This window comes from Cryptomeria japonica, chromosome 11 (assembly GCF_030272615.1).
Source record: "Cryptomeria japonica chromosome 11, Sugi_1.0, whole genome shotgun sequence".
NCBI lineage: Eukaryota > Viridiplantae > Streptophyta > Pinopsida > Cupressales > Cupressaceae > Cryptomeria > Cryptomeria japonica.
In genome coordinates, this window is record NC_081415.1 from 428,797,442 (window position 1) to 428,809,729 (window position 12,288).

At 37.8% G+C, this 12,288-nt stretch overlaps 1 protein-coding gene across 2 annotated transcripts; it reads right to left on the reverse strand.

Annotated features, from left to right (window-relative positions):
• Positions 1 to 5,429: 5,429 nt before the first annotated feature.
• Positions 5,430 to 10,178, reverse strand: LOC131073656 (putative clathrin assembly protein At2g25430). Of its 2 annotated transcripts, none has more exons than XM_058010155.2 (3): positions 10,022 to 10,178; positions 9,620 to 9,757; positions 5,430 to 8,005 (listed from the first exon to the last, which is right to left on the reverse strand). In XM_058010155.2, the coding sequence occupies exon 3, from the start codon at positions 7,825 to 7,827 to the stop codon at positions 5,920 to 5,922; it is 1,908 nt and encodes a 635-aa protein (XP_057866138.1). In that variant the 5' UTR covers positions 7,828 to 8,005; positions 9,620 to 9,757; positions 10,022 to 10,178; the 3' UTR covers positions 5,430 to 5,919. The 2 variants fall into 2 exon arrangements, with proteins under 2 accessions (XP_057866138.1, XP_057866137.1); XM_058010154.2 differs by having other exon boundaries at positions 5,430 to 8,010.
• Positions 10,179 to 12,288: the final 2,110 nt, after the last annotated feature.

The window sequence follows — 12,288 nt, forward strand, 5'->3', positions numbered from 1 at the left end:
GCATCATATGCAAATGTAGCAAGATCATCAGGTTGGAGGAAATGCCCGAAGAACAGGTGGAGCAGCTGTTCAAAAAGGCCAATGAGCAGGGGAAAGTAACAATGGTAGACATTCTGGGTCCCGACTATTGGATTGGGGGACATGTTCACGACGGTCGTCTGATGGAGGATCTATTTCACCCAATTATTCAGGTGATGGGTCACCCCATTTCAGCCAATGGCATCTTGCGCAGGACAGTGGATGAAGACATTTATCTTGAAGTCATGAGAGCATTGGACAGAATAGTCTCTAGCCCAACAGATGGTTGTATGTTGGGGTATTTTGGTTTGGAGATAGAAGGGAAGAAGAAGAAGATGCAGAAGGCCTGGTCCATGTTCAAGGCAGGCATTGTTAAGGAGAATAACATGGAAAGATTTGAAGCTTTCCTGCAAGAAAATGTTGATCTATTTCCTGATAGAGTAGGGGATAGGTTAGTGGCTATGGGCAATGGGATCAAGTATTTGTATAATTGATCAATGTGGGATGTAGCCAAAGGAGTTCATCTTCTTATCCCTTTGTAAGGTTCTTTTTTAAGGCAATATAATGGGTACTGCCCCCTAGGCAGAACTTGCTTAAAAAAGAAGGTAACATTAAAAATATTCTCATCAAATTAAGAGATATTTTAATTCTAAATATGATTATTCTACAACAACTAACATTTTTTTCATTAATACTCCTGAGAGAAGACAACAGAGGATCAGCAGAATCCTGGAGTGTAGGATTGTTGATCTTCCTGCTACCTACCTTGGTCTCCCCATGGGCATTGCACCTCCTGATCCCTTCTGGAGTTCTCTTGTGGACAAATTTCATAAAAAACTTGCAGGTTGGAAAGGAGCCCTCTTAAGTCAAGCTGGCAAGCTCCAACTCCTTAAGGCTACTCTTCAAAGTATTCCGATTTATGCTCTAAGTCTTTTCAGAATTCCAGTTAAGTATGCTGATGCAATCGAGAAAATTCAAAGAAGATTCCTATGGTTTGGGGTTGAGGATAAGCAAAGAATGTCTTTGGTGGCTTGGGACCAAGTCTGTAGGCCAAAAAGCAAAGGTGGGCTAGGCCTTAGAAGGATTCGTACCCTAAATGAAGCTCTCCTGTCCAAACAAGTCTGGAGAATGTTTCATTCAGACTCTGAATGGTGTAAAATTTGGCGAAGTAAGTACTCTCTTCTGTCCTCCTCTTTCTCCTCTTTTATCCATTCGGACCTTAGTATTAATGGATCCCACATATGGAATCATGCCTCTAAATGTAAAGAAGATATAGCCAAAGGAGTGATCTAGAAACTAGGAAACGGTAGGAAAGTTAAATTCTGGGAGGATCATTAGCTTTTTGATAAACCCTTGAATGATATCAATGAATGGGCCCCCTATGCTCCCTCTTGTATTAGAACTTTTGGCTCCTTAGTTGATGAGTACTGGGTTGGTAATGAATGGCAGAACATTGAAAGCATCCACCCTAGCCTTTCTAAGCTCAAGATCCATCTGTCTGCGGTATGGCTGAATAAAGAAGAAGACTCCCTGATTTGGAAACATGATCCTAAAGGTACTTTATCCGTTTCCTCTATGTACTGTGTCCTTCCCCCCCCCCCTCTCAATCAACCCTTACTGGTCTAAAGCCTGGATTAAGGGTCTCACCCCAAAATCAATCTTTTCTTTTGGACCAGCCTCCAAAATAAGATTATGACCCTTGACAACCTCAAAGGCAGAGGCTTTGCCCTCCCTAATAGATGTACGTTGTGCCTTCAAGAAGAAGAGTTTGTGGACCACCTTGCTCTCCACTGTTCCTTCTCAACCTCTGTTTGGGAAAGTTTTCTCAAGAGTTTTAGTATGGCCTGGGTGTTTCCGAATAACATCAGTGACCTGTTCTCCTCCTGGAATATTAAATGGACTAACTCTTTTTTGAGATGTTTGTGGCAGCTCTCTCTTCCTCACATCTTGTGGGGACTATGGAAAGAAAGAAATAATCGAATCTTTAGGGGTGTCTCCCTTAATCAGGATATTGTGTTCCAGAAAATTCAATGGTCGATTCAGGATAATATAAGGATCATTGAGGGTCCTTGTTACTCGAACAACTCACTGGAATCAAACATCTTGAGGGTATGGAATATGAAGATTATTGATGGTCCTAACAACCACAATAAAAGGCTTGAAGCTAAATGGCAAACCCCTCCTCAAGGTTGGTTCAAAGTTAATTTTGACAGTGCTGCCAAAGGTAACCTTGGTCCTTCAGGTTGTGGAGCTATACTGAGAGATGACAGAGGAATTTACAAGGAAATGGTTGCTATCCCTATTGGAACCCAAACCAACCATAAAGTTGAAGCAATGGCATCTCTTCAAGGCATTCTCCTAGCTAAAAAGTGGAATTGCCCCTATCTATGGATTGAAGGGGATTCAAATAATATTATAAAGTGTCTTAAGGGGACTTCAAAACCTTCATGGTTGATTCACAACATAATCACCTCTGCTATTGATCTTATTAGCACCTTTAAAAATTGTCATATATCCCACATCTACCAGGGGGCCAACGGCTCTGCTGACTGGGCTGCCAATGCGGCGGTTAAAAGTGAGGAAATTACCACGTAGATGGGTGAATGCGGACTCCCCGAAGACGTTAGACAAATCATTAGTAATGAGAGATATAGAAGCACTCCAAAGATTCTTGATGGACAAGATAATTATGAAAAATACTAATGTGAGTACTTCGAGTTACTATAATAATGAGAATATCACTCATTCTAACATCAATGCCATTAACTCTCATGCTTTATGGGTAACTATTATAGTTCCGAAAAGCTCTCTGGTTTATCTGCTCTGCAAGCTTCAAAATTTGATTGTGGGCAGCGACAACATGGGTGGAAACAGGAGGAGATATGAACCAAGTAGTTGTAAAGAATAGAAACAGAAGGAAGAGGTTTGGGGTATACTGCAGCAGGGTGGTCTCTCGAACTTCATGAAGAGACTCCATGGTCGAGATGGTATGGTTACCAGTCTTTTTTGCAAAAAATGGAAGAAGGGCATGTTAAAAATGGGCGATCAAATGGTTGAAATCAATGAAGACTTAATTGCTCAAGCTACAAGCCTCACAAGGGAAGGCTGCAACTTCTACAGAGATAAGAAGGTTAGCAGGGAAGCTATTGAAAGGTACCTGAAAACGAAGAAAGAGAAAAAACAACTGGTAAAGTTGAGCAAAACCTACTACCCGCCTAGGGCTTTTGCCAAACCCTGGAGGAAAATCCTCTTTGTTTTAATGCATTATATCACTCTAGATGGTAGGTTTACGAAAGTTTATGGTTATCACTTTGTTCTATTAAACCACTTTAGGCACAATGATAAGGTTAATTTCCCTTATTTCCTGCTTTGCTCGATGAATGCATCCCTCAAGGCCTATAAGGAGAATCCTCTAGGTGATTCTGCTATGCACCAAGGCCTAATGGTCCTAATTTATGACCACTTAAAAGCCAACCAAATAGCTTAGATGCAGCCCTTCGTGGACTCTGAGGAAGAGATGTTTGGTTCTGCCTTTTCTGAGGAGGAGAAATCCGATAGTGACTCTTCAACTGACACAGAGGATAGCACTAATGTCTCGGAGTATGAAAGTGGGAAGAAGAGGAAATACAGTAAAACAAGACCCTCTTCCTCTAACGGCAAAAAGCCAAAAAGCAGACCCCTGATCAGCATCTCTTCGGAAGAGGAGTACTTGGATGACTCTGAAAAGGAAAACCCTAAAGGGTTGTCGAAGAAGAAAACAAAAGACCATACCTAGACCAGGAAAAAGCACAAGAAGAAAGAGGAGACTGGTAAGGACCCGGCAACCGACAAGCAAGCTAAGGCCCTAGAAGCTGATTGAAGTCTAGAAAAGGAGACCATGGAAGAGACTCTTAGGGCAGCTGATACAATTTCCGCCCTCCACATCCCTAAAGAGGAATAGGTTACCCCTGGAAAAATTGCCCCCCCATCTGGTCCTCCTCCTGAAGGTTTGCATGGTTTCATGGAAACTATGGAGTGGCTCATTAATGGCTACAAGAAAGCCGAGGATGAAAACAAAAAACACTGCAACAGAGTCTTGATCCTGGAAACCATTAATACTGGGGAAGGGAACACTATGGCCGACTATATTGAGGACCTGAAAAACACCATTGCCAAAGCTGAAGACATCAGAGATGCTTTTAACCCCAGATTTGAGAAGATTGAGAAGGATTTGCTGGAAAGGAAGAGCCTTGCTGACACTAGCGATAAAACCCTCTCGGATACCATTACCAAAATTGGTAAAATTGAAGAGTGTCTGAAGAACATTGCTGAACAGAGCCTAAGTATCCTGAAGATCTCAACTAACAACACCCACACCCTCATCAACAAACTGGATGAAGAAAAAGAAATCCAGGACATAGACCTGGAAGCTGAAGGAACGGGAGAAGCTCAAGGTCCTAGAACCCGCACTAAAGGCAAGCGAAAGGAAAAGAAACCGAACAAGGATCTGGAAGACCTGAAAGTTGTTGGGGCCACCTACGACGAGCTGGTGATTAAGGCGAAGGATTTGCTGAAGAAAATTACTGTGTAGTGCCTTCTCTGTTTCTTTGTTGTTTTTTGTTGTTTAACTGTTCTTTCTGTCTGCTGGTCTTTTGGCCAGTCTTTGTGTATGCAAACTTTAAAGCACTGTTCTTCTTAGTGCTTTTTCTCTATCTATGTTATAAAGGTTTCGGGTCCTGAAAACCTACTTTTTAATTAATCAGAACATTTTAATAAGACAAATAATTATAAATTAAATTAATTTTAATAATTTTTAATTATTATTTATAATTTCACAAAAAGACATAAATAACTAAAATAAATTTTACACTTAATGAAAATTAATCATAAAACAAAAAGGAAAAGATGAATTAGAATAAAGCTAATTACCTTTTTTAACATTATTTTTTTCTTTGTAGATAATAATATAATTATTTTCCTACTTTTAGCTTTACTTTTTTTAATATTATTTTTTTCTTTGTAGAAATTTAATAATACATTTATTTTCCTATTTTTTCTTTTTCTTTTTTAGAAAATTAGAAAACAAGATAGAATATCTTAATAAAATAAATAATATTGAAAAAATATTCTTATTAGATTTTTTTCTTTATGAACATTCTTTTTCTAATTAATTGATATATTTAAATATGTATTTTTTAGTTTTTTATCATATAATATATCTTTTTAAAATTTAATGTAAATTTAAATAAGTGGTTGTGATTAATTCTCTTGGATCCTTCTCAAATTTGAATTGTGATTAATAATTTCTGGCAGCCTTGGTTCAAACTAACTATTTGATTTATGGGATAAACATGTGTGAATGGCTACATGCTCCATTTAAGAGAAATTAATGCTTTATATGGCAACAAAAGACAGAGTAAGTCTCACAACAATGCATCTGTAAGAGGCATGCTACAAATTATATGTTACAAAATCTTACACTAAAAAGAGTGTGAACAGAGAGACGAGGAAATTCATAACACACTATGAACCAAATCCCTATGCTCCCTTCAAAAAATAGTCTAATCTATCATAAGAGCTCAGCAATCAGAAAATCCAGTCTGCACGATGAATTGAGCCATTTTGATACCCTTTCTGCTTTAACTTGCTTATCCCCAACGGTTAAGAAAGGCATGATACAGCTAATATGTAAACAATGTCAAATAACTGATCCACAGAAGGGTAAATGCGACATATAAGGATTCTATTTTTTCTCTTTCATACCACAAAGTTACCGAATTCCACCCTCTGTATTTGCACCTATCCAGCTAATGTGGTATGCAATACCCCTTGGCTTTCGCAAAATCTCCATCTATTTGATCTGGGCAATCTCTATCAACGATTAACAAATACTGCAAAATGAATTGTGCTTAAAAAAAATGTTCAATAAGTAGTCGGATAGCTTTGCATGTATCCTCCCATGCCATAGTGGGGCATGCCATAAGGAGTTATACCATATGAGTTTTGTGCAGCCTTTCCATATGGATTACTATACAACTTCATGATCCCATGTTGTCCCTGCATGCCATCCTTCTCATACTGTAGCCACACTTGCTGCTCTTGGACTAGAAGCTGCTGTTTTTTAACCATATCTGACATTTGAACATAAGAAGGAGGAGCAACATTTAATGATGCAGCAAACGGATCCTCTCCACTCTGTGCAAATGGAGCAGGCAATGCCAAGACTGAAGATGTGTGCCGGTTGAGCACTGCAACACTGCTTGCACTTCCAGGTGCAGAAAGCTGTGACATGTACTGCTGTTGGGCTGCAGCTTGGTCATACAAACCTTCCAAGACCAAGTGATCAAAACCACCAGGCATTGAGCTTCGTTGTTTTGATAGATTACTAGCTGATTCCAGAAGAGCAAGCTCCCAACCAGCCTTTCCAGTTTCGCCTAATTGTTTATCCCACGCAGAAGCCCTCCCTCTAGATTCAGATTCCTTATCCACAGAAGGAAGTGCCTCCCATTTGTTCGTTGTAATTGATTCTGCAGAACTAGAAAAAAGAGCTAAAGCAAACTTGTTCTCCTGTTCTTCAGAAGTAAATGTGGCCTGATCTAGATTTATTAAATCCCCCTCAGGCTTCAGATTTGAAATCTGTGGTCCCTCAGGTTCATTCTCTAAATCATCCCCAGGAGCTGGTAGTGCTTTCATATGATTCAAATCCTCCTCTGGTTCTTTTGATTTTATTGAAGGACTTTGTGGCTTATTGGGCTGTGGTTCTGGACTCTTGGGCCTTTGAGTACGAGAAGATGATTTTTCCCGTAGAAAGTCCTCTAATGTTTCAAGAAGTTTCTCTGAAACCTTCTGTACTTCTGGATATTCAGATGTTCTACAAACACCCATGTTTTTACACAAGTTATAAAAGGAAGCTAGTTCATCAACTTGCTTTGCTGCTCTTGAATAAGTATCAAATACTTTGACACAAAATTCATACTCCATGTCAAAAAATCTATCCAATAGAATGGCCAACCCTTCACAAATGTCAGCATAAAGCTGAAAGCTCTCCTTCACAATCAGATACAGAGCAACCTGAACCAGTCTGTTGCTTTTTGCCATGCCTGTTGGACGACAGGCAAAGAACCGTTCCAAAAGTCGCTGCCAGCAGTGTGTCTTATCAAAAACCATTTCTGATTTCATATCTCGGATTGCCACTCGTGGACCATTTTCAAGCTGAGTTTCATCTTGCCTGGGTGCTTCATAATCATTGTGACCAGACCTGTAGCTATTGTATCCATTACTTCCATAATCTCCATTATTATGTTCATAACCATTATATCCTGTTGTATCCACCTTGCTTGACCTGCCATCAAACTGTTTTTTGTCACTTAGTGCACAATCAAGACACTCATCCAGGTAGAAAGCATATGTGCGTACAAAGACAGAATAGTCCCAAGCATTGGAATGTGAATCATCTCTAAAATCAGATAAGTTCAATAAACGAACACCACGCCTTGTTGCATAAAGTACTTCATGCTCAAAGCTTGGATCACCATCACGCAATAACCTATGGATGAGCCACACTGCTTTCAGAGCCACTACCCAGTTATGTGTTTTGGCAAGACGCTTAGACAGGCCTGCTACACAGGCATTCACATAACCCCTTGAAAAAGAAGTTAGGTGCAAAATTTCCCTAACATACTTCTCATCAGTGGGAAACTCCTCATGACTTGTGGCCTTGACAATAGCAACATCAAGATCTGGGGCTCTGGTGCTTACTACTTTTGCTATCCCAATGCTTGTCTGATCTTTAACTGTCCCCATGACTTTTCTGAGCTTGCTTGGAGCCATTGTTATCCTCTCTCTCTGAAACCCTTAGAATTTTAAATTTTGATTACCTCTGATTCCGTTGACTAGCTCAGATCCTCTTATTTTACCTACAAATCAGCTCATAGAGAAAACAGGCATGCCACACCCTTCTGTCCCACCCTTATATGAACTATAAAGAGACCTCTCCACAGCAATGTCACTGACCTAATCCAAAGAAGAAATCAATTGAGATTTGTTATTCACACCTCTACATCACCTAGGAATCAGCAGAACTGTGACTTAAAAATGTGATCAACAACATGAAACCAGCATTTACTAAAAACATCCAGAATGGCAGAAACTTAAGCCACGTTCCCAAAATACTTTTCCTAGATGGTGGAAACTAAAGAAATTTGCCTAGCAGAAACCAGTATAGTTTGCCAAACAAACAGGCTGTACCATTGAATTCCCCCTTTTTTTCGATTCTGTTCAGGATATTACTCCTAATAACCTCAAATAAATTGTGTTCATTCTAGAAAGAATCGTAAACAGGCTTTATCTACAATAAACCAACTACTAAATCTTTATCTTAAACATACCAAGCTCTATAAATAGGTTTCATCTACCATAGACGAACCTCCAATCACTTGGAATAATTTTATTCTTACAAGACTAAAGCAGTCGGAGCTTTCAAATTAGCAAAGCAGGTGGTGCTGAATAATTTCAGAATCCAATCCAGCCAAAGCAAAGGGAAATTTTTAGGCTGCGATGCAAATTTTTAGGATACAATATTTGAAACTATCTAATTATAAATGCAGAAAAGGCCTCTGAAAATTTCCTCCCAAGAATTTCACTGCAAGTTGAGTGAAGGACTCTAAAGTTTCATGTTTCCACTATAACAGCCCATTACTGCTGGTTTAAGGATTTCATTCCCACTATAATATCTAACTACACACCCTATGTTTCCAGTACTTTCTTTCTTCATGGGTCATCCTGATTCCTGATCACTGAAAATAGGAATCCTATCACATGCATGTGAATTCTGTACAAACCCAGTTTTTCATTCTTTCAAACCATAACAAAACTCAATCTACCGGTAGGAGCCTAATTCTTTGATATTCAGGCAGCTCCTGAGCAATCAAGACAAATTACACGGAGGCAAAAGATTGAATTTGCTTAAATAAAGGATATAAGTCCTTACGCTATAAGAAACTGATTATAGAAACAAATATTATGCAAGAATTCTGCATGAATACATCATTAATTGATTCAAATTGGTCACAGAATTAAAATAACAGGCTTCAAACTTTTTTTCGAATTCAAAGACTTTTTGGATATTTTCCACATAATTAGCACATCGCCAAGATCTCAAACTTTCCTGTATTACCTTTACAAACATAGATCACTAGGGTGCAGAGCTAATAATAATCCTGCAAATCTTTACAATCACATTTGTTACCCCAATCTAATCTGACTGTATCCCAACAACTTCAGATCTCTAGAAGCCAAAACAGTTGGAAAGTACATATTTCTACTTTAAAACTATAAAACACATGTATTTGATGCACTTCCAAGGGAAAAAATACAGGGCTAATTATTAAATGCATGCATATTAACCGAAACTAGCAATAACGAATTTAAATTTTAAAACTTTGTGAAAAAAAACAGCTTGTTGGCGAAAAATAATGACAAATTTTCCATCGCGTTCATATCGAACAAGACAAATATTCAGGAAAGTAAAAAACGGAAAGCATTTGTATGCAAAGCAAATGAGTTCAAATCCCTAACCACAACCAATAGACTTGAATGAAACGCGGAAAAAATATAGAACTACCTGGATTGAAGCAGTTAGCGTTTCCCACGGCCGTAAAATTTGAAAATTTTATAATACACAGCTCACAAAAGAAATCTCCAAGTGTTCTCCCGCCTGAGGAAATAAATGAGGAAATCTTCACAATTCAGCCCTTCCAAGCTGCAGAAAAAACAAATCATCAAAAGCTTCAACTCCGGCTGCTGGAAAAAGCACAAATTTTCAAAACACTTTACTGTTTCAAGTAAATAAACAAAAATACTCAAACTCATCCGATATTGTCCGAACAACCAACATCAAATTTAACAGCTTTGTCTGGAAAACAGCCCTAAATCTTTAAGACGAATAAAAATCTCAAAAACTCTTGAAAGAAATCTAAGACGCCAAACAAAACTCTTCAAAAAAGGGGGGAAGAGAATTCTTTACATCCTCCTGTAAGACACGAACTCAGGTTTTGCAGGAACAAAGTGCTCTGCTCTGGTTAAATGTTCCTACTTTTTATCCCTCTGTATGATAGACACGCAAAGCAAGAATTGGCAGCTCGACTTTACAATGAAAATGTAGAAAATTTGTCACCAGACCAAATAAAGCGCGATTTGAATTCCAGTTGGCGTCCGCGTTTTTCCAGTTCGATGACTCGTCAATCTGGGCCGTCCGATGATCTCCCGATCTTACGGCTGGCGTTGTTTCAACTGGGGAATCAGTCCACCTCATGTGCCATATCCTGTTGACACGTGGTTTTAATTTTCTATGGTGGTTTTTGCCATAATATTAGCTGTGAAAAGGACAGGGACAGCTCTTTAAATGTTTTGAACGACTAAAGATACTCTAGAATTTAATATAAAGTCAATTTGGGTTGCTGGCAACTTGTTTGGCCGGTCATCTTCTCTCACCTAGCCTCTACGATTATATATACACGCTCTTTTTGCTCCACAATTCCCTTGCACCATCACCTTTTTTATAAGATAATCAAGCAATCACAAATTTTTGAGAGAAAGTGAACTTTGCTTGGAATTTCAACAAATATGTCATAAGCATCTACACCTTTGTTTTGAAGCAATTTATTAAATCAATACAGTTTGTTATATAATTTTTGTAGGGAAAATAGGTATTATAGTCTAAAGTAATTTATCATAAATCTTTAACATATAAACAAGGTTTCAAATCAATATTCTTAAGGTAGATGTTTTGATGAGTCTTTTGAATCAAATGAACTTGTCTTTAAGTTCAAATTAGTGAAAAAACTTTGGAATAATTGATTAAGGATGGTTGCAACACTAAATCTTCATTGTGGTGGATGCAACAATACAAGTGAAGTTTGAGGAGGAGAGACAAAGGTATCTCAAGTCCCTCAATCTTAGAACTAAAGGATTAAAAAAACAAGATGATCCATTTGAGTTGGCTATATAATTTATTTCGAATAATTTGGGATAGAAAGGGATTATCCTAAAGAGATCTTAGTTCACTTGGGACCATTCTGAAGTATTATTTGACCCACGCGATCTCAAGATAGAGGCTCTAGGATATTTAATCCAAAAAGTTTATTTTCACTTTTAGAGAAAACGTATGTGGATGGTGATCTCATACTAATTTAATATTGAAGAGTTGAAAGATAGAAAACTTGGTTGAAGCTAGGAAGCAAGCAAAGTGGGAAATTATTTGGAATGGTAGAGAATGGGTCAAGGATGTAGCTCCACTAGGTTGGTCCAAACCATGGCCCCATTCATATTTGTTATGTCAAAACTTAAGACTCCAACATCTTTTAATTGTAGTGATTTAATATCCTTCTCACCAAGTTCTATAAAAGATAATAGATAATTCAAATATAATTCAAGTATGGTAGATCCTTCGCATAAAACATAAGAATGATGAAAACCCACATATTAATTTCTTAGGCTACTACTAGATATTAATACATAAGTTGACATTTCATTTTGGCTCTAAGAGATCTAGTGGAATTGCATGCATATATAGAGATCATTTGGACCCTTCATTTAGCTAGAGGGTAAGGATATCCATGTTAGATTCTTCTTGGATTTATCGAAGATAGATGCTTACTAGAGTATATTGTGCTTATTTCTTTCCCCCATATGTAATTTAAATTATTAGTGACTCTCTATTGGTGGATCTATAACTAGAAATAACAAGATTTCTCTCTCTTGGTGATATTCTTTTGATTGGTAATTTCAATGCTTACACTAGTTGCATGCAATATACTAGATTCTATATCAACTCACGCCTTATGATGAATCAATAAGTGGACATACAAAATGTTTTTTTTTCAATGTAATTCTTCGTATAGAAAACGTGTATAATATGTGAAGAACTTGATTAGTTTGAGCAACTTACATGTGTAGACACCTAAAATTGTCCTAGCCTAATTAAATAAATATTTTTATTTATATAACTATCCCCTTTTCTTCTATTAATTAAATGAATTTCTATTTGTTTAATTATTTCACTAAACCTCTTCTAAGCCATTTTTCTATCCTAATTTAAATAAATAAAAATTATTGTCGTGGATCGCAACTTAAGGCATGGGAATGCTCCCCATGGTCTTGAGTTCGAGTCCTCGGTTGTGTTAACTCTCTGTGTGTTGCTACCTTGTGAGCGGGTCGTACACACTGGGGGATTAGTCTTGCTTCGGCGAGGACACCTCAAGATTCCATGATAGTAAATATAAAAAAATTAAA

Excerpts from the sequence above, each read along its gene's own strand:
- LOC131073656 (XM_058010155.2), bottom strand. The coding sequence starts at position 7,827 with ATGGCTCCAAGCAAGCTCAGAAAAGTCATGGGGACAGTTAAAGATCAG.